Source organism: Mastomys coucha, unplaced genomic scaffold (assembly GCF_008632895.1).
Source record: "Mastomys coucha isolate ucsf_1 unplaced genomic scaffold, UCSF_Mcou_1 pScaffold22, whole genome shotgun sequence".
NCBI classification, from domain to species: domain Eukaryota; kingdom Metazoa; phylum Chordata; class Mammalia; order Rodentia; family Muridae; genus Mastomys; species Mastomys coucha.
Window position 1 is genome coordinate 181169816 of NW_022196905.1, and position 23388 is coordinate 181193203.

General features: G+C 37.4%; 1 protein-coding gene across 3 annotated transcripts in view; it reads left to right on the plus strand.

Annotated features, from left to right (window-relative positions):
* The window catches only part of Zdhhc2 (zinc finger DHHC-type palmitoyltransferase 2), a 66042-nt gene that overhangs the window by 20972 nt on the left and 21682 nt on the right, over positions 1–23388 (plus strand). For 2 of the 3 annotated variants that reach the window (XM_031339580.1, XM_031339581.1), the window contains exons 2-7: positions 5029–5055; positions 6303–6397; positions 16407–16527; positions 17902–17971; positions 18641–18673; positions 22381–22501. In XM_031339580.1, coding sequence (XP_031195440.1) covers positions 5029–5055; positions 6303–6397; positions 16407–16527; positions 17902–17971; positions 18641–18673; positions 22381–22501 — 467 coding nt within the window. The remainder of the gene's footprint in view (positions 1–5028; positions 5056–6302; positions 6398–16406; positions 16528–17901; positions 17972–18640; positions 18674–22380; positions 22502–23388) is intronic. The other variant, XM_031339582.1, reaches the window with a different exon arrangement.

The following is a 23388-nucleotide window of genomic DNA, read 5'->3' on the forward strand; positions in this document are numbered from 1 at the left end:
AAGTCTAATGGAAATCAAATGAAGAATAATGGGATGGTAGTGACACAGGGAATGATTTGGATAACTGCTAAAAATCAGTTTTCTGGTGAAAATACTAGAACAAACAAACAAAAAAACAAAACCACAAAGATATTGTGATTGCAGCTAGAGCCAGGAAGCCAGTCTAGGTAGTGTGGGTACTCAGGAAATAGAACTGGAGCCCTAGCTCCTAGCCTTGCAGTCTCATGGGATCTAAGGTGACATTCTTGGAGGACCCAGTTTCTGCTCTCGGTTCACAGGAGCAGTTTGGTTACTATGGTGATAATTGTTCCTGCTCTGCTGCATCCCAACCATGCCAGCAAAGGGCTGTGATTCCTGTAACACAATTATCCAGGGAAGAGTTTTAGGTCCTGGAGGCATGGTAGAGGAGTGGACATCTCTAGAGCAGAATAGATCATTGCAGGACATGGACCAGGAAGAAGTTCTTCTCATTTAAGATTAAATTAGACAGATGCGTTTTGAATGTGGCCCACAGTGTTGCTATTGCAGATGCTTAGATTGTTCCCATATGTGTGAATAATAAACAGTTTAATATAATAATAGAAATTCTCTTACTCATTCTTCCTAAATAAATTATATGTTTTTATCTGAGGAAAATATGGAATTTAGTCTTTTTTTTTTCCTTCACATAGGAAGAAAAAGAGTTTGTGTGCATTAAGTTAAACTGCTAGATCCAAAATAAGCCTCACTTTCAGGAAACATTCTCACAGAGGCAATCTTGAGAATCTTAGAAAGAGTAAAGCGTGGTTTGCTCTCCGCACTTGTGTTAAGGATGAACACCATTTGTTGTTTTGGGGTTTTTACTAAGTTTCTGTAATCCAATGCCCTCTTCTGGCCTCCACAGTTCATACACACATGCACTTGTATATATATATATATATATATATATGCTGGTGCATGCATGTATGTGTGCACACACACAAATTTAAAAGTAAAATAAAAAATTTAATGAATTAAATAGTAATATTGAGGATATTTATAATACATTCTCCAAAAAGTAACTATTAGGTTTTAATATGGCTTTTCAGTTTTAACATGGCATTATTTAATTATATTATTAACCTCACAAAGCACAGCTCAGCTACATACTGTGATCATGGTGACACTATGAGAGGGCTGGACTAGAATCCAGGTTTCCTGTGACTTGTTCAAGTGCCAGTCCTGAAGCTTTTGAGAAGAGGCCAGTGTTAGAATTTTAGTTTGGTCTGTTTAAAAATCATGCACCTAACTGATTCATAGAAATTTCCTCCAAGTATTTTATAGGTAAATTCATCATGTGCTTTTAAAGCCCACTATTAAAATGCATATAGTTGTTGGCAGTCTTCATTAAATGAAAAAAAAAAAAACCTGTTTACTTAGTCATGAAAACAAGTAAGCTTGACCCAGTCACAAGCATCCATGCATGAATTGATTATGCCCTAGAAATACCAGTGTTTACTATATGAGAGATCCAGACAAACTGAAGAAGCCACTAATTATAGCTCCCAGCATAGGAGCTATAGGAAAAACATTAACTCGTTTTTCCAGACATAGGAAAAACGTTAACTCATCTACTTGTACGAATGACTCAAGGAAGCAGTTGCCTTAACTATGTCCTCATAGCACATAAAGAGATGCAGCCAGTAATGGACACAAGCTCTTCTTCCTGCATTCCCTGCCTGCTAGCATTCTTTCTCCAGAGGGAAGAAAATGCTTCTCTAAAGAGGTAGGAAGACAAGTGTCCATTCCTGTAAAGTAGAAAAGATTGAGGGAGAAAGAACCTGGCTTCAAGCAACTTGGAAGACATGAAAGTACTGCTAGACCACAGGAGTTCCCCCACACAAGCTCTGCCTGAGCTTTATGGATTTGTGTTCAATTTGTCCACAAGAAAATGTTCCCAAGTTTCACAGTACTAATGAACACATGCCTCTGGAAGAAACAGGAGGCATTCTGTTCTACTCAGCCGGTTGCAGGCCTTACTCTGTTGTCCCTCCTAAAACTACTTCACTAATAACAGGTATAGCAGTGGGGCTGTTTTGTGTAGATGTGAGGAACTAGACTCAGTCAGTGTTCCAACTCTGCAGGCCCTACTGTTTAATTCTTCTGCTAATATAAGTAGCCAAATTATACTTGATTACCACTCATATTTTCAAAAAAATATTTCATATTTCCCATATATTTTATTTGTACACATACATACTATTAGAAAAATGTTTGAAGCCAAAGAGTGACCTTTTCTTAAATAGCTATTGAAAAATAGCTATACTTGAAAGTAACATATTTCACATCTTCTTATACAATAAAAAAAGTCATTTTAAAGTCTGATGGTTCTGCCATTAAGCAAAAATTATCAAAGTGAGGCACTAATGTAATAATTAGGCAAATATCCTGGAAAGGGCATTCATTTCTTTCATAAAAAATGAAACTTAATGTGGTCCTTATATGTGGTAGTAAGTTATTTCCTAAGCCTGGGTATTGGCTTTTAATCCGTGGTGTTCTCCCATTTGAAGCTGGCTATACATCAGTTTATTTATACTATATGTAAGCCAGGTATGGGATTGACGTCCAGAGCATACAAGAGAGTCTCAATAAACAAAAGATAAATAGACCAATAAGAGAGTCACAGTTCACTAAGAACAGATAAGAGAAACCCATGCTTACATTTTAAAAATAATCCTAACCCTCACCAGTAATAAGGGAAGTTAATACTAAAAACATTTCGTTTTTGTTTCTTTGTTCCTTTGTTTTGGTGCTGGGATTGAACCAGAATCTGGACGTGCTAGGCATCTGTTCTCCCAGTGAGCTCCCTCTAAGCCAGGGTCTATCTATGCTGCCCAGGCTAACCTTGAACTCCCTACCCTCTGCCTTTGCGTCCCTAGTGATGAAAGACCCAGCTTTAGATCAGTGGTTTTCTCTTCTGCCTATGACACTGACTAAATTTAAATTAAAGCCTCAATGCTCTAAGAAATGTGATAGCCCTATACTATTCGTGTAATTGAGCATGCCCTCTGGGAACTGTTACATCTCGTTTTATTAACGTTATCAAAATAATTTGCCGTAAGTGTGGATCTACATATACGTTGTTTAATTATAACAGGACATTTGTAGATTTTGAACATTTGTATATTTGGTGGGGCTGGGGGGAGTACAAACTAAGGCTGGCAAACAGTAGCTTTTAAAACAGATATGACTGAAATTCTGTCTGTGCCGTTACTAATGGAATTAATAATACTGGATTGTCCACTTAATGAGTGCCGTTCCAGGACAGAAAGATGCTCAGCTCTTTCTTATTTTTCTGAACGTCTCTTTGTTTAACCTTTTTTAGTTCTGACCACTGCAGTCATAGGTTAGCAAGTTTTCTTTATAGCCCATCACCTCTGGAATTGTCTTTGGGGTCACTCAGAGGTAGGCTTGCATGCATCCAAATTACTTTTGCATTTTTTTTTTTTATTAATTCCACTGGAAGATAGAAAAGGATTACAATCAGTTTGGAGCCTTGTGAGCACAGAGAAGTCTAGGCCTATAGAAAGATTCATGGAATAGTGTGGTATGGTCTCTTCAGACACTTTAGAAAACAAACTGGTGTTGAGTGATCTTTCCTATGCAGTTAGAGAAGCTCCTTCAGGGAGTCCCAGAAAGGCAACTCTGATTAGATTCTCATTTGTAAACAAAATTACATGGCAGGTTTGATAATCCAGGAAATGTTTGTGTGTGTGTGTGTGTGTGTGTGTGTGTGTGTGATTATGCATACACTTTTTGTATGTATGGGTAGATGTTCATTTATGTGTGTGTAGGTGCCTGTGCACATGTGTGCATGTATAAGCAGAGGCCAAAGGATAACCTCTGATAATATTTTTGAGAGCTATCTACCTTAATTTTTCAAGGTGGTAGGTGGTAGTTATGAGAAGGATGCAGTTGACCTGAGAGAAACATTTAAAGGGGTAAAATAATGTTAACTATGTGAGGCCTTGTTGTTTAGGTTGTTTTTATTTACAATTACAAAATGGAAATCTAGATACCACAGTTCAAAGCCATGCAGGAACGAATTTCAACACGCTATAGGCATGACTGTTTTCACTCTTAGAGCCATTCAGTAATGTGAGAGGCTGTTCTCTAAAGCTAGCTCCAGAAATGGTTAGGAAAGAAGTGGGTTTGATCAGATATTGCTAAAACTCCGTCCCGTGACCCCAAAATTGCAGCCCGTTTAAAGGCAGTGACGTCTCATTCCAGAGTAAGGAAAACTGAGTAGAGGGGAAAAAGATACATAAGCAAAATGTGACCTTCCTGAGAAAGGCCCGAACTCCAAAGGACGTCACTATCAGCATGGTATGATCACATCGTAGCAAACAAATCACTCGTGTAGCCAAACAAATAGAACAAGTAAAGACGTTATACAGATTACTGAATGCAGTTTCTTGTTCCAGCCCATTTCAGATTGCCTGTGGCTTGTCCTCACCCAACTAATTTCTTCAGAGGAAGCCCGTGAGGGATCGTGGTACCTCATGTCGTGTCTGGGCTCCTCAATATTGCTCATAGAGCAATTACAGCCATGGTCTGTTAGGATGTGAAGTATGTGTGCTGTAAGCACAGACATTTGGTCCTTTGTGGAGAATTGACTAGACAGTTGCTCATTCATAAAGACCAATAAATATCCCAGGAAATGGAGGGGGCCTGGAGAACGCCATTTTTAATCTGAACTCTATAGTTGAAGGCCCATATGCCAATCATCTATAGATGCCCACAAGGCTCATGCTCAAGGAACACTGCTGTGTTGGGTGAAGTGCACCACTGATGCACTTTTGACTGAAGCTGCCAGCCTACCCCTTGACCCTCACTCAGTCCACAATGCTTGCCTCTCCTCTACATAAAGCTGATCAAATATATAAAGGATGTTGGTTTGAAGAAAAACCAAGTTATTAATCCATTTTAATGTCCTTTGTCTTCAAGGCTCTCTGCTTATGAAAAGTTCATATAACCTATGACCTATCTCTTTTTTTTTTCTATTTCTAGTGTCCATGGAAAACATTGGTGAACAAGGTAAAATATTGTTATGATTGCAGATATAATGTCTTAAGAACAGTTCAATAAAACATGTATTTGGTTGAGATTAAGAAGTTATTCCTTGAAATATGGTGATATGATAGAGTTAATGGCATCTCATTTTTCTAAGTTCCCAAACTAAGATGTGTCACACATTTGGCAAAGAACCCTGAAATGGCCGTAATTGTTTCAAAGATCCTTGTAGTTCCAAGACACAAGGATATGGACAATCTCCTGTCCTGGCTTCAACTACTACCCTGTAACTAGTTATCTGTCTGCAGAGTTTATAAAATTCTACCTGTAGTCCTGTTATGCTGATTTAAGTCCCATATTTGATAATCCAAATTATAAATGATTCCACAGGTCCAAATACCATGGCTCTTCAGAACAATTAACAATTGCTAATGAAATTTTAAAATATAAAACTTATCATATTCTGCTTACTTGTTTGTTTCATTTTTGTTAGGAGTAGAGGCCTGGCACATGCTAGAAAAGGACTCTACTACTGTTCTGCATCCCTAGCCCTCAAACATGCCTATATTTTGAATTGGCACACTTTCTGCAATTGTTTATTTAAGAATTGTTTATTTATGTTAACTATATTAATATATTATCCAGACAGAATTATTATCATTAGTATGAAATTATTATTTTAAATTCATGTAGTACTTTGAGCCTTTAAAAGAACATACAAAGTGTGTTCGTATTCTTTAAAGAAGTACTCGGGATGCTTGTCTTCACAGCTGCCCTGTGTAATAAATTAGGCAACAGAACCCCCATGGACAGAAATCACTTCATCCAGATGGTCCCTGTTCACATGTTGTCATTATAATGAGGAGAGCCACCAGTGTCAACTAGAGCTAAGCAAACAGACAAACAGCTTCCCAGATGGGAACTGCTTTGCTTTCTCTGCCTCTCTTAAGCAAAGTTCATGAAGCCTGAAAGTCTGCTTAATTAAATTTGGTTAACATTGTGTTTACTCTTCTATAACAGCCCTATTTTAACAACTTAGGAAAGCTCTAACTAGCCAATTAGAGATGGGCCTAAGTACAGATGAGGAGGTTCTATTTATGGATATAGATGTAATGATATTTTCAGAGATATTTCAGAGTTGTGTTTATTTGAATATAATATAAATAATATTTTATGGTTTATCATCATTGTAAATTTGAATATTTTGTGAATACCATGATTTGAGTAAAATTTTGCATATTACAGTGGTGATTTTGTTTCTTTCATTTCAGTTGTGTGCCTCATGGCTTATCATCTACTTTTTGCAATGTTTGTCTGGTCATACTGGAAAACCATCTTTACATTGCCCATGAATCCTTCAAAAGAAGTAAGTTAAGATGATAGCAACGTTATCCTAAAGGTAGCAATCTGTAATGTTAATTTCTGAAAATGAATTTCCTTCTTTTAATTAGTGTGTCAAATGTATTGAACACAGTGATGTTTGAGGATTTAAGAAATCTGCATATGTTAATAAACACTGGAATTTCCACTAGGTCCTTTCTTTTTTGTCCATTTGTTTATTAGATATTTTCTTCATGTACACTTTAAATGTTATCCCTTTTCCCTGTTTCCCCTCTGAAAACTCCCTATCCCCTTCTCCTTGCCCCTGTTCACCCACCCACCCACTCCTGCTTCCTGGCCCTGGCATTCCCCTACAATAGGGCATAGAACCTTCACAAGGTCCTTACTTTCATAGCTGATAGAATTATTCTATCAAGTCTTTTATGCTTTCTTTTCTAATTTACTATCAAGCATCCAGATTAGATCTATAAGAGATAGGTGATAGATAGATAGATAGATACATACATACATACATACATACAGATATAGATATAGATATAGATAGGTAGATACATACATACATACAGATAGATAGATAGATACATACATACATACTTACATTCATTCATAGATACATACATAGACACATAGATACATAGGTACATAGATACATAGATGCCTAGATAGACACATAGATAATACATATATATATACATAATAGATACATACATACATACATAGACACAGATACATAGATACATAGATAGACATGTAGATAGTACATATATATACATAATAGATACATACATACATTCATACATACATACATAGATACATTCATAGATACATAGATAGACACATAGATACATAGGTACATAGATACTTAGATAGGTGCATAGATAATACATACATACATAATAGATACATAGACAAATAGTTTGGTGCAATTATATACTAATTATTATAGTAAATACATATTATTTGCTTGTCAACTGCCAGAAACAATGATTAAGTAACTTAATTCATTATCTTGGAATTCAAGTTACTCATAGCTAGTCCACAGCCTTTAGATACCCAGACTCTATCCTATTGCTCTGTTACATGATGTTTTGATTCTGTGAGCCACTTCTTGTCTGAAGATGCAGCCCTCATTCCAAATGTCATGAATATATCATTGCCAGCAGCCCATAGACAGCAGGAAAGACGTGCCCTTTCCCTTTGCTGACATTTGCTTCAAAGTACTGATTCCATTTCCACTTGCATTTAGATGACTTCATTATGTGACCACATCTCGCATGGAAGCCTGGGAATGTAATCGTTATTCTCAATGGTCGTGCCAGCCACTAAAGGCAGGAGTGGGTATTGGGGGCAGCTAGCGATCGCTGCTACAGAAGGTTTTACATATCAGTATATGACTGAATTAGATTCCCATTTTTTAATATATTGCTCCTTTCATCTCTGGGTCTCTCACTTGGTTAAATGATTCCAGAGCAAGAGACAGTATCTTACATACCTTTGTATTCTTGGTATTTTCTCTAATGCATGTTTGTTGAATTAAAAAAAAAAAAACCTTGCTGTGCATATCATAGCATATTTTTAGTAGTTCAGGTTAAAAAGAAGAGACATCATGGTAGATTGTTCCCTAAAGCAATCAGTTTGAAATGAATCTGTGGCCATACAGGCCCAAAATTATGCTTTTGGCCTGGAAAAAACGTCGTTAAAACCCAAACCACATATATTTGAACAAAAATAACAGTGTATATAGACTATAGTGTCTCACAGACCATCTTTTGTCTCTGACTCTCCACCTTTTCCCTTTTCCTGTCTTCATACAGTATTCATTTCTTCCTCCTAATCTCTCTCAAGGTGTCTTGCCTTTGTGTAGGTTTGAAAGAAAATGCTGACTTCAATCAATTGGCTGAGTGACCTCATCCACTCAGGTGGCTTACCAATCACCTCGACATTGATAACTTTCCCATCTATTCCCAGCCTTGATTACTTCGGAGAGCCTAATGTATGTGTCTCTCTGTTAAACATCCCACTTTGGTTAGTACCCTGACACTTTAGATACACACTGTAAAACAGAGATCACCATTTTGTTCTTCCCTAAACCATAGCCTGCCTACTTCTTTTCTTATTAGGTGTTTTCTTAATTTACAATATCTCCTTTCCCAGGTTCCCCTCAAAAAAAAAGAAAAGAAAAGAAAAGAAAAAGAAAAAGAAAAAAGAAATAAAATAAAATAAACAAAAACTAAAACAAACCCCTGTTCCCTCCCCCCTCTTCCTGTTCACCCCCACCCCACCCCCTCCTGTTTACTGGCCCTGGCATTCCCTTACACTAGGGCATAGAACCTTCACAGGACCAAGGGCCTCTCCTCCCATTGATGACCAACTTGACCATCCTCTGCTATGCATATGCTGCTGGAGCCATTAGTCCCACCATGTGTACTGTTTGGTTGGTGGTTTAGTCCCTGGGAGCTCTGAGGGTGCTAGTTAGTTCATATTGTTTTTCATCCTAAGGGGCTGCAAACCCTTCAGCTCCTTGGGTCCTTTCTCTAGCTCCTTCAATGGGGACCCTGTACTCAGTCCAATGGATGGCTGTGGACTTCCTACTTCTTACATTAACAAATCTCTCTGCCATCTACCAGTTGTGCAGGTCAGGACCCTGCTGTTTGTTTGCTTCTGTCCATGTCTGCCCCTCCTTGCTCTGTCCCTCTGATTCTTTGTCTCTATCTTTCTGTTCCTCTGTATCCCTCTCTCTCTCTCTCTCTCTCTCTCTCTCTCTCTCTCTCTCTCTCTCTCTCTCACACACACACACACACACACACACACACCATTTGTCCTCCTTTCACACCACAGTCTTCATAGTATTAAGTCTTACTTATAACCCCTTCCCCAAACCCTGCAGAAGCGCATCCCCCACCTTGTGCTCCATTGACAGGGATGTTTAGCATTTTCATCTGTGGTGTGTCTGTTCTGACTGCACATACTCCCACAGGGAAAAGTCTGTCTCCCTTGCCTGGCAGCAATTATCCTTGTCTGAATCTGGCTTCCTGCTTTATGTTTTTGTAACTCTCAACTCATGTAGCTTCCCGAGTGTGCTGCCCCAGTATTTGTCTTTCTCAAATATTCTTTCTCTTTGTACTTTGCATCCATACCAGCAGCAATTATCTCCTGAAATTCTCAAGCATGGAGTTAATTATTCCAGAGTTCAGTTTCTAGGCCTCTTTATTATATATCTGAATTGCGGATCCCATTTAATTTCATAACTTTATATAGTATCCCATAGATGTTATTCCAGAGTTCAGTTTCTAGGCCTCTTTATTATATATCTAAATTGCGGATCCCATTTAATTTCATAACTTTATATAGTATCCCATTGGTGTAACTCTTAAGTGTATACGTTAGTCCAGACCTCTGTCCTGAACTCAACTCATCAATAACTATCTTTCTGACATCTGACAAAAAAATTCAAATTCAATGTATTTGAAAACATTTGGGTCTCCTACTCAGCTTTTTCATCATATTCTTAAAGAGGTCCCATCTCAGCAACAGCAGTTACAGCCTTCTACTTTTCAGGCCAAAAAACATTAGGGTCATCCTCGACTCTTCTTCCTCCCACATCCCGTATCCAATAAGCAACTTAGCTTCAGGCTATGACTTTAGCTGGTGCCCACAGTGTGAGCTCGTGCTTCCACTCTGAGCCATATCATCTTCTCATACTTTGCCGCATCATGTTCAGGATTTCTGTAACTACACCAGATAAAACGGCAAGCCTCCTAGAGAACACATAAAAATTAATCACCGTGAATGTAGGACTTCATCAGACTTTGACAGGTAATTATTTCACACAAAGCTGTATGTGTGTGGTTTGTTCAGACAACTATGTGAGGGAGATATTATTTGATATCACTTCATATGTGTGTATGAGTGTTCATGAGTGTGCAGGCATCTTCAGAGGCCAGAAGAGGGTGTCAGGGACTGACACCCAGGGACTGGAGTTACAGGTGCTTTCAAGCCACTTTGGTATAAATGCTAAGAACTGAACTTGGGTCTTCTGCAAGAATAGTGAGTATTTAACCACTTAGCCATCCCTCCAGCCCCTATTGCTAACTTTCATAGTGGTATAATATTTTCATTGAAATATGTAATAACTGATGTAGTTGTGCCCCATTTTAAAATGTTTAGGCTAACCCTAACCTAATTATATATAGTGCTGATATTAGCATGTTTGTATATAGAACTTTACCCACATCTAAAATTATTTCCTCATTAAAAATTCTTGGACATAGAATTACTAGATCAAGGAAATTTCAACTGCTTGAGAAACTGTTACCCAAAAGAATTGCAGTAATTTTCAGTACTACCAGTTACATTGGACTCTTGGCACTCCTTGCTATTATGAAAATTCTGTTAGCAACTTAGTAGACAAAATGTTCTATGTTTTAACTTGTACATTTTAGATTCTAGTGAGGGGATAATATATATATGTATATGCATATATACATATATATGTATGTATTTAAATTTAAATTTAAAAGGAGCCAGAAAGCATATACATATATATATTCATACATATATATTTGTGTGTATATATGGCTCATATATATATACATATACATATATGTTTTCTGGTTCCTTTTAAATTATAAACCATGGTCTTATTTTTATGTATATGGTTAAAATTGAAACCTACTTTAATCTTGGAATTATAAATGAGCTCAGATCTTGGTTCCTATTGCATTTACCAGTAAGAAGAAGGTAGGCATTTTGGAGAAATGATTACTTTTAGGATTATGCAGCAATAATGAGCATGAGCCAAGAGCACTTTTAGTGACAGAAAGTAAGTAAGTACTCAGGAAAAATAGAATGTGTCAGAAAAATACACAGACCACTGGTAGAAATCCCAGTGGAAAAATTCAGACAATTTGCACCTGAGTATGCAATGAACATCTATGAGACTCCTTTATTAAATCAATAATTGACAAAATTGATAAGTAATAAAACAAGGATTTGCCCTATAGAAGACTTCTAAATAATTTCTGTAAATAATTCATCTTTTAGGAGTGGAGGCATAAACTCCCTACTCCTTATATATGAACAAATTTCCTCCAAAGAGCACAGGACAGAAAGGAGATATACCGAGGAGGTTACAGTAGAAACCATTGACTAAAAGCTCCCTCATGCTGGTGAGATGGCTCAGTGGTTAGGAACACTTGCTGTTCGAGAGGACCTAGGTTTGGTTTCCAACACCCAAATGGCAGCTTACAACCATCGATAACTCCAGTTCCAGGGGATTTGATGCCATTCTCTGACCTCTGAGAGGACCAGACATGCACAGGCTACATACACATACATGCAGGAGAAACAACATTATATATATATAAAATAAATCTTAAAACATTTTTACTCTCCTTAACTGTATGATCAAGGTCAGCATCTTATGACCAGGCTTGTTACTATGACCTGCTGGCAATGTCGGTTTTTCTCCTAAAGATTCATAAACATCAGAAAAATTGCAATTGAGTAGCCCTCTACACAATACCAGTACTACTCAGAAATACTATGGTGATAAGAAGAAACAAGAAAAGGGAAACATAAATAATCAAGGAAAATCTGAGAAACTGCTGAGGGTAAATTGAACCTGAGGGGATGTTGCGACTGAAAATACTATGATATTTTCATAATACGATATTATGTAGATTTATAGAGTATAAATACTGGAGTAGAAAAAAAGATATTCCAAAACAAAAGATCTGAATCTCTGTGCTGAACTTTATGTGATGTACATTGGATAATAATGTACCAATGTTTCTTCATCAAAGTGTGTCATGCTACTGTAAGATATTAATATAAGGAACTTAGTGATGAGCCATATAGAAATGTTAGGAATTTACACTATTTTCTCAAAAAGTTTTTTTTAGTAAACCTAGTGTATTTTTTTAAAAATAAAATGAAATTAGTGTTACAAAAGCAAAGCCAGGTTGTAGGAGGAAGAACTGTGGCATCTGGAGATTAGAGACGACATCAGGAGTTACCTGCCCCACTCTGCAGGATGCTCAGACCTTCAGATCTGTACAGCTAACATCTTCCAATCTGTGAACTGAGAGCACATCGCATATCATAGTGTTCTGGAAGAGGGAGAACCATATAGTTCTATCCTATTCCAAGGCAGAAATCTATTTTTGAGCTCTGTGTTATGTAAGCAAGAATTTCACCAGCCTATATTTGACTTCTTGGAGCTGACCTGGGTGTTCTGGTTAATTTACTGATTTAAGTATTAAGCATGCTAGGGTCTTCCATGTCCAATGCTCCCCAGAAGTTACTCCTAAGGTGAAAAAGACCCAGAAACTTGGTGGAAAGTCATACGATGTTGATAACTTCAGTGTATATGACAGTTCTAAGATGTCTTGTAATAACCAATTTACTGGCTGTTCATAATGCCAAGTTTTAAATTAATTTTAGAAATGGCAATGGGAAGAGCCAGGTAGATGGCCTGGTGATAAGAATGCTTGCTATAAGCTTGAGGACCTGAGTTCACACAGGAAGCACCCGTGCAATGGGCCTGCAGGATTATGATTGAGTCTAGGAAAAAGTCACGCACACAGAAGTATCATGCTAATATACAAGTTACTTCCACTTGAAAGCTGAAGATATTTTTAAGTTTATTTCATGGGAGTGGAAAGGTTTAGGCCCAATGTCATGAGCTAATTTTTATTGACTTGTTATTGTGTAAATGGCTATGTATGTCATCTTAATTTTTTCCTGTTAGTTGTAGAAACTCTCTGGGCAGCCAAGGCTAGGAGTCTTGAACTCACAATCCTCCTGCCTCAGTCTCTTGAGTGTTTAGATTACAGGCATGCAGTTTCATGCCCAACTCCAGCTTGTTTTAAAATCTTTCTTTTAAAAAAATTATCTATCTAGTCTGTGAGAGTTTTATTAGTAACTCCTCCCTGGGAGGTATTTCTTAATAATAAAATGTGTGTTTAAAGGCAGGAAATACTCAGGACTTGAATGAAATTGTTCAGCACCAGCTGGCACAACAGTTGACAATTTTTATATATTATGACCTTAGTATCTGAAACTCCTCTCAAACAGGGTCTGCAAACAAACTGTCACACCCAACATGATTTAGAATGAGATATATACAAAGAATAACCATGTGTTCTTTGGGGATTCAAGACATTCTGAACTTAAACTCGGGTATTTAGGAAGTAGGTGCTCGCACTGAGCAACCGTGTGTGCTACATCTGCTGCTTGGTTTGGACGACACCATACTGTCCTTTTGTTTCATCATCTAGCAAAATGGATAGGGTATAAACAGGAAAGCATGCCAGCCAGTCAGGGGTTCAAACAAGTGACTTTTATTCCTTTGCTCTGAAAAGTTGTATGTGTGTGGGATACTTAACCAAGGAAAGAAAGTGACTAGACCAGTGAGGCTTTGAGACCTTAAACTTTAAAAGCAGAAGCAAACCAGGCACCCACCAGTTTGCTCAGATGCAGCAGACTTGGTGGTTCCTTATAAAAAGTAAAGACTGTTAACTGGGCAATAGCACACATCTACCACCCTTGGTAAGCTGAGGGCAGCAAGAACACTTTACACCCTAGACTATTGGCAGCAGTTTCAATGTGATCAAGGTAAATGTGGAATGGAGATGTTCGTAACATGGCTAGCACTCAATAAATCTAATACACTAAAATCATGATTACATTTTGAAAGAAAATGCCCTGCTGTTACTCTCTTCGGCAGTTGACCTTGAATTCAGGTTTTTACTTGGTTTTTAAAGTATAAGCTAAACAAGCAATAAAAAGGGGAATGCGGTGTGCTAGTATTTCAATATGCTTTCTTGTTGCTCTCCTTCTGTGCCTCTGTGCATTATTAATATTTGGATGCATGCAATGCTAGCATGAAACTTTGGTCTTCACAAATACTACAGTTTTTCCAGAAAACACTCACACCAATAAATGTAACAGACAACATTCCATTTGTTAATGGGCACATGTGCATAAACAGTGTAGAAAATAGGCTCATGTTAGAAATTGGTTACATCCGTCATAACTAAAAGTGTGGTTATATGAATGGACACTGTCAATGTTCATAGCTTAAACATGGGTACCTGGTCAAAATGCTTAGGAAACATTAAAATTGAGCTAAATTGTCTCAAGCCCTTTTATTCATATAATAAAGATTGAAGGAATGGAGGAGGCTGACATTTTCTGGTTTTGTTTGTGAAATTGTTGGACACAACCTTGACAGTATCCTTTAATGTAATGAGGTCAATTGTATTGTTAACCATCTTTTTTGTTCTGGAACTAATATAATAGTAAAACATTTTTCAGTAAGTTGATGCTTACAACCTATAATCAGGTGAAATCTGTGTGTGACCTGTTTATAAGTTGTACTAAGCTAGTTTTTGTGAACTGTGGAAGAGTAAGCCATGAGAGCGATTTAACCAGCTTTAAAGGATGTAAGTTGTGCTTTTTAAGCACTGTGCATCAAAGGAAAACCCACTAAGACAGGACTTCAGCAGCCATTTGAGTATGGACAAGTCAGCATAAATAAAGAATGAGAAGGCAGCAGCAAGAGCTTCAACAACAGAAGTGGAGGCATAAGATACTATGGCGATAGTGAGCAACTTCCCAAAAGCTACTTAAAGCTGCTTATTGCAACGAGGAAAGTAGCAGGAAGGAGCTTCGCCTTTGGAACATCAATGAGCTAGTTGCCACAGGCACTAGGTCTAGCATTTAGACCTGCAAGGAAGGGCAATAAGCATTAGGTAAGGCTTGAATTTGATTTTTTTTTCACTAATTAAAGAGTACTTTTTTGTAAATCAAAAAAAAAAATAAAAAATAAAAATAAATAAAGGTAGGGAATATAGCTCAGTGATAGAGAACATCCCTATTATATATGATACCCTAGATTTATTTCCCAGCACTACCCAAGAAAGCATATATAATGTACAGTTTAAAGAATAACCAAATAAAAGTGCCAAAGCAAACGTGCAGCACATTTCTTGCTGCTGTAAACTTCACAGCTGCATTTCCCAGTGCTCTCCAAGAGGAAACAACTCCTCTGCATTTTGTTTTAAGTATTTCCTTTTTCTTTATCATTTTATTCCATATGAGTATGCCCTTATTGATAATACAGGGGCTGTTTAGCATCCTGATTTTGAAGCTTTATAGAGAATGTGTCCTATAGAATAATTAGCTATTGCTGTTCTCAGCAAGACACTGAGATATGGTCCTTCATTGTTGGATCACTGTAGCTCATAGGTAAGCACCAGTAGCGTGTTCAGTATCGTATTTAGATGTATCCTATCCTCATTAACTTACCCACTACCCTTTCATAGACCTTGAACTGCAGTTCATATTTTCCCATTCCTAAGAACATCACTGTGGTTGATCTTGTACATAACTTCTAGACCTGTTTATAGGAATTCATGAAGTAACAATTTATTTTGTTTTTCTCAAATAAGTATGGTTAATTAGTTAAACCAAAGTATTAATATAAGCAGTAAAATGAATCCTTAGTTATTTGAGTGCCAGAGGAGGCCCTGAGTTAACAGCTATCTATGCCTAAGTTCAAACGGTCTTAAATGCAAAACGATATCTGGTTGATTTGTTTTCTCCTTTTGTTTCTAATGGTATCCAAATGAAAAATTCATCCGTTGAGGCATGTATTTTTTAACTGGGTCAACTTATCTATTATGTAATTAATATTTTGACAGAATTATTCATTTTATAAAAAAATTTCTACATTCCATTCCATCTCACATTAAAAACGCTTGGGAAATAGGTATAATAATTAGTATGCCTATTTTATTATTATTTATCATCATTATTATTATCATCATCATATTCTTTTTCAAGATTCATAAAGTACTTGTTTGCGAGCTTAAGAGACATGACCAGATTTGAAACTCTATTAAGTGGCCTGAATATACTATATACCATTAATATTTTATGTATCATAAGTACCTTTGGGTATAATAGAGCAGACAAGTGTGTTGTCATCCCTTTGAAAATACTGATTAAAATTTAAATTTATTCCTCAGTTCCATCTCTCTTATGCAGAGAAAGAATTGCTGGAAAGAGAGCCAAGAGGAGAAGCCCATCAGGAAGTTCTGAGGCGAGCAGCCAAAGATCTTCCCATCTACACCAGGACCATGTCCGGCGGTAAGCCCCGTTAACGAGGGCCTTGGACCAGCACCCAAATGAGGCCTGATGACACTTAGAAAGCATCTTCCAATTCACAAAATGCTAAGCACTCATCTGAAAATGCTCTGCCATTGCCTAGGTTGCTATTAATTCTTCCCTGCACAGTTCCATGAAACAGAATAAAAACATGAGTCAGACTGTGGCACGGAGATCTCAGAACCGACTCTAATTCTGTCCCTCCCACTTGGTCGTGACTTGGTGATGACATAAAGGGCTGCTGAAGTCTGTATCCATAGTAGAAATTTTGCTTTTAATTATAAACCTTCCTATTTGTATTTAAGGAAGCAATATCTACAGGGATGTAAAACTAGTAGTTTTGCAAATATTTTTTAATAAGATTAAAGTAGTAATTGAATTATATAAAATATACTTTAGAATGGAAGTGGAAACTATTATACAAATGACTAAAGCCTGCTTAGCTTATAGTTTAAGGTAATTTAACATCTAAGTAAGTCATTGTCTTAAAAAAGAAATCAACACACATGAACTACAGATAATTACTACCGAGACTTACCCAGACATGTTTTGTGGCTTTAAACTTCTGCATACATCTTATGACCCATTAGCCCCTTTTTCTGTTGAGTACTTAAAATATGGCCAAACCAAGATGAAAATTCTTCAATATAAGATACATAATGTCTTAAAAGACTTAGTATAAAAATGTAAAATGCCTCATTAGTACTATGTAAATTGCATTTGCTTTTAGCTCACATTAGAAACATACTGAGTCTACCTCTAACACAATTTCCACTGTAACCTGGTGCACTCTGTGTGGTTCATATAGAGAAACACCCTCTCAGAATCAGTCATGCAGGTGTTACCTGCAAGAACTCAAATCCTTAATTGGAAATGCCCCTTCCAGGACCTGTCTATACTCTTGTATCATAATTAACAGAGATGTGAAGCTATTTCCAATGTTTGCAACCAATAGCATGTATTTACGCATTCTAGAGAGTGTCTCTGTGATGTATCCTCACCCAGTGAGTCAGAGGAATAAGTTGATTTAGCTGAGGAAGTCTTTCTGTTGACCAGTAGAAATGAACACATCTTCCCCTTGAGCTGTAGCTACTGAGGATGGAGAACTCCTGAGACAAATTTCCCCAGGAGGCCTCTTGCTCTTGGAATATCTCTCCAGAGAAGTCTGACTCTAGGCAAGCTCATGATCTGTGTTGAAAATGGGTTGGGTATCCTTTTTTATTTTTTTTTCCTTTGAATCAAACTTAAATTCAGTATGCTTTTTAGAGTTTAAATTTGGAATGATGATAAAAAGCCATTTCATTGTATTTTCAGTGACTTGTTCAGTTTAAGACTAAGTGAACTCTTTGTTCCTAGCAATCCGATATTGTGACAGATGCCAACTTATAAAACCAGACCGCTGCCATCACTGTTCCGTCTGTGATAAGTAAGACACTCTTTGCTTCTCAAGCATCTACACAATCGTGGGTGTGTTGTTCAGGATCACACTACTGCTTTTCAGATTATCACCACAGTCCATGTTCATGCCTTTGGAGGCCACTGTTTAGAGACACGAGTGGAATTATTCTTTGTATTAGCAGCAGTGTAAACATAATGCTGCTTCTCCAGGTGCATGGTGACATAAAAATGCACACCTTTAGCAATTCTCATGTAGCAAGTTCAACTTAGTGAATGCTCTGTCTCTGTTTTCTGCCTTTAAAAAAGATACCTTGATCGGCTTCACATACTTAGATGCTGTTGTGCATTTACTATGTGACAGAAACCGTAAAACTTGTCCTAAAGATAGATAGTAAAGAGCATACTTTACATAGGCTTTGTGTCAATTTACTGAGGTTTTGCACTTTTTAATGCAAACCATTCTTGTATTCATATAATAGTCTTTTAAAAAGAAACTGATTCATATCTTAAGGAATATACATTTTAACATTTTATTGTTCTCTATTATGACTAGAGTAAGGTAGAATGTCTCTCTTAGATGAGAATGTCTGTTCTTACTATATTCTATTTTTAAATAAGTAATTCTGTAGTATTTTACATGCCACACCTGTTGGAAATATTTTATAAGGCATCGTGTTTTATTTTGGGGTATTTTTAGGTGTATTTTGAAGATGGATCATCATTGCCCATGGTAAGTATGAGCCTATAATTAAAACAAGTTTGTATCAGTTACTAACTTAATATAAATTGAGCCACTGTTTTACAAATCTTTTTATTAATTGGTTACCTTACTTGTCCTAGGAGGCTTAGTTTCAAGTACTTAATTAACTTAGTTTCAAGTACTTAATTAACTTCAAAGAGCCTCCATTTGGGAGAATTTTCATTAAATAATTTTACAATTCATGCATTAATAACATTAAAGTTAATTTTACATCTTTCACATGCACAAAGGGTATTCTTTTTATGCACATATATAAACACAGATGCAATAAAAATACTTTCCAGAAATATAAATGTTCACACATTAACTACATACCACGATACCTCAATAGAAACTATTTAAACTTTAAACTTTCAAGGGAACTGCATAGTGGGTAGAATAGTCAACAGACAAATACACAAATATGGTTAAACAAGATTTTCTACTTAGAAGTTATTCTTGCATTTTTTGTTTGTTTGTTTGTTTAGTGTTTTTTGGAGTAAGTCATTAAGTTAAATGACTTTGTGGAGGGTTATCTGAAAGATCTGCTAAGGAAGGTTGACTCTCCTATCCTTGTTACCATTTTTTCCTGCTTACATGTTAATCATGTTAAAGTTGCCATGGCTGAACTCAGGCATTAATTACAATGGATGTCCAAATTTCACTTCTTCCAGGAGTGACACACTGAAGAGATACGAATGCTCACAAGTGCACAGTAGGCGGTTTGTAGTAAGTAGTATAGGTAGTGATTGTCCTAGGAAGAGGAGAGAATAGGGAAGGTTAAGGGTTTATGCACTTGAGCTCTCTTGTGATTATGCCTCTCTTGTTTCTTACATGAAAGTGTTAAGGGTGGGCAAGACCCATCAGAGTGCTGTTTTAAAAATCTTTTAAACATCTATATAAACAGCCCCTCTTTGTACTCATCTACACATGCATTTGTTCTTTTGTTCCCTATTCTTTTCTCTCAGCATATTCTCCCACCCACCCGATATCCTCAGTTACAAGTCTTCCTGATTTTCATCAGCCTTTTCCCTATCTTCCATTGCCCCACCCCACTACAGTTTTCTTGTAGGGAGCAGCTCCTCTGTTTGATGACACCCCCTAGTCTCAGAAACCTGTCTCCATCCCTTTACTTTCCCATCACAGTTTTCTTTTACCTGAATAAGATTGCTCATTTCCCATGGTTAGTCTAGAAGTGCCAGGACATCCCTACCTCCAGGACAATCCTTTTAGCCAGTCAGAGCCTGTCTAAGAACCCAACTGTATTGACACCTTTTCCTCTCCTTTTTTATGGTGATGGGGATCAAACCCAGGACCTTGAACATGTGGAGTAAGCACCCTGCCCTGAGCTACATCTCCAGCTCTTCTTACCACTTTTATCTAAAAACTAACATACAAGCCCACCTACCTATTCCAAGGCTGTTGTCTCAGGGTCTTCTTTGAGGAGAGCTCATGTCAAGAATTCTGCCTAGTTTTCTATGCGATCTAAACACAATCTAAAATGATCAGGCCAGACAGACAGCTGGCGCCAATCTTTCCACTTAAATGGGAGATTGTGATAGTAAACAACAGGGAGACGGGACAATGAGATTTGTCCCGGGTCAGTGCCTACTGTGGCTCCTACCATCCAATGTTAGATGAGCAAACTTACAAAGCTAGAAAATAATGACTCACAATGAGAGCAGTCTTTCTAGGCCAGCAATTAATATGGCGGAGTAAGAAACTTAAGGATAATATCACCATCTTTCAAACTTTGACAGATCTTATTAAATAGGTTAAAAATAATAGCTGGATGACTGCAGCTATTGAGAGATAAGCTTCCACGGCATAACTTCTTTAATCTCAACAAGTTTATTGAACTCTTTCCTGCACCGATGCTTCCCAAACTGCTCTCTCTGTTCCCACATCATCTTCCTGCATCCCCTGCTGGAATCAACAGCCTTGTCAGTATGTGACTACTAGAGGCTGGGGGTCTTATATTCAGCAGGTGTCAATTTAATGCAGCATCTGACTTTTTTTTTTTAATTTTTAGATGGGAAAAGCTGGGTGCCCAGCCAGTATGCATGAGGCCTTACATTTAATAGGTAGAACAACAGAAAAATTAGGAATTTAATTTTAAAGATAGAGCTAGGGATGTATCCCAGTGGTAGAGTACTCGGTTCACAGGTACCCTTGCTTATGCCCACCCGCCCCTCATTTGACCTCTATTTATCCTCTCTACGTCTCGAAAGCATTACTAGTAAGCCAAGGCAATATCCTGCATTCTTTGGAGAGAGATCACATTAGAGGAAGCCTGTACAGGACTGTCTCTAGTATTCCTTCTTGCCATTATTCCATTCCAGTGCTATAAAAAACAATCTCAGAGATCTGTCTGCATTCGCACTGGGCCTCTCCAAAGCTGCAGACATAACCATTAACACACAATATGCATCTGCAATTTAACTTATTGGTGAATTGCTTCTCCATGGACAAGACCTTAAAGTTCAAACTCACTGAACTCTGGCTGTTCCTCATGCTTTTTGATGCATAAACAAAGTTTATGAGAACATAGGTCGTTTTTAAACAAAGAAACAAAAGCAAGAAATGAAAAAATGTTTTGTTTCATTGCCAAGGTCGACAGAGAAAGGAGGAGGCAGAGGGGAAGGAGAGAGGGAAGAGGAAGAGGAGGAGGAGGAGAGGGACTTAAGAGAAAACAAGGACAGGAAGGAGAGGAAGCAGTAGGTAGACACTATGAATAGATTTGTCCTCCTAGCTACCTAATAGTTAACTCCATCATCTGTATCAGCCAGTTTAGCCATGGAGGCTGTTAACATTTGTAGAAGATCGTGGAGCATGCCCTCATTTTATGGAAAGCAGAGAATGGCTACACAATAAAATGTACTCATTTTTGGGTTATTGATATTTATAGTTGGAATTCCACCCTCCCCCACCCATCATATAATGACCTTAACAATAGGAACTTAGGGTGTCTCGGTTTTCATATTTGGAATCACATCCCCAGAGTGGCTCCCACACTTCCGTTTCTTAATTCTTTGATTTAGTACACATTGATCGATCATTTGTTTACCACCACGATGGCATGCAATGAGGTGCACAGAAGCAACTTCAACCAAATTTGGGGAAACTTAAGCGACTTTAACCTACTTTATCATAGAACACATAGGATCTAGAGATAACCTAGTGAATTTCTCACATCTGCTTGACTCCCTTGGCTCTCACAAACTCTCTTCCTTAAGGTAGGTGTGTGTTTATTTATGTAACATTGTACATGAGGTGTAATAGTTTTCACTGTGATTGATTAAAGAAATATTAAGACTCATATATTGAGGACTAGAAAGATGACTCAGCAGTTAAGAGTACTGCCTGCTCTTCTAGAGGTCTTGAGTTCAATTCCCAGCAACCACATGGTGGCTCACAATCATCTATAGTGAGATCTGGTGCCCTCTTCTGGCCTGCAGGCATGCATGCAGGCAGTATGCTGTGTACATAATAAACAAATTGTTTTTTAAAATTCATGTATTGAATGTCTAAGTGCAAAAGTTCCTTTTCATTGTGTTTAAAAAATGTTACTGTTCTTTATGAATGAAATGCTAATGAGTTTTAGATGAACCTAAATCAAAAAACTGTGCTATGCTTAAACATATTTATCCCTAGACTGAAGACATAACTCATTAAGACTATTTTTGTTTTGTTGACAGGGTGAACAATTGTGTTGGATTTTCAAATTATAAGTTCTTCCTGCTTTTCTTGGCTTACTCTCTGCTCTACTGCCTTTTCATTGCTGCTACAGATCTGCAGTATTTTATCAGATTTTGGACCGTAAGTCATCCCTTTAGTGGCTTTTCTATGTATGAGCATCCAGTAGCGAGTCCTTTCAGACCCTGACTTTCTAGGGTTACTCTGTGTACAGTCAGGCCTCTGTGTTGGCTAGTCTGTATTTGTGTATTCGCCATCTCAGAATTTACTTATAACTCCCAACCAACGTACTCTGAGCTTTTTCAGGAGTTTCTAGACATGTGCATATTTGCGCAGTGCACATGCATATTCCTAGTCGAGGTAAACAAGGTACTGTTACGCCATCTGCATCCCTTAAACAAGCATCCTCTCGCGTGGTCTGTTTGCTTCCATGGTTAGTTGTTGGGTTTTTGTTTGGTTGTTTTGTTGTTTTTTTTTAACCTGTTGTTGATTTTTCAAGTATAAAATGATCTTTATACATACTGATGAAGTGCTATCTATTATTTCTAAGTGGGACTGATGTGTCTTATGGAGAAAATACATGCTTTATCCAGACATTAATTATAATGCTGCTGTTCAGAATTTCCATATCAATAAGTCAACACACTATATTAAATAAGGGGCATTCAGGCAAAACCCCACAGAAAACCAGGTCGTGAGTTGGTCAGTAGATGCCTACGGCACCGTGAGAAGAGAAAAACCTGTGTTCCCTAGGGTCCTGTACTCATGGATCCACTGTTCAAGGCTGACCACAGGGAAGAATGAGAATGGATTAGATAAGTACATGCTTTTCTTGGTATTTAAAATTGAAGTGTATTCTCCTGGTGTACTAGATTATCTTTTAAACTATTATATCCTGGTGATCCAGGCGGGTTTTTGTTTTTGTTTGTTTGTTTGTTTTTTGGGTTTTGTTTTGTTTGGGTTGGGTTTTTTGTTTTTTTGGTTTTTTGTTTTTGTTTTTTTTTTTGGTT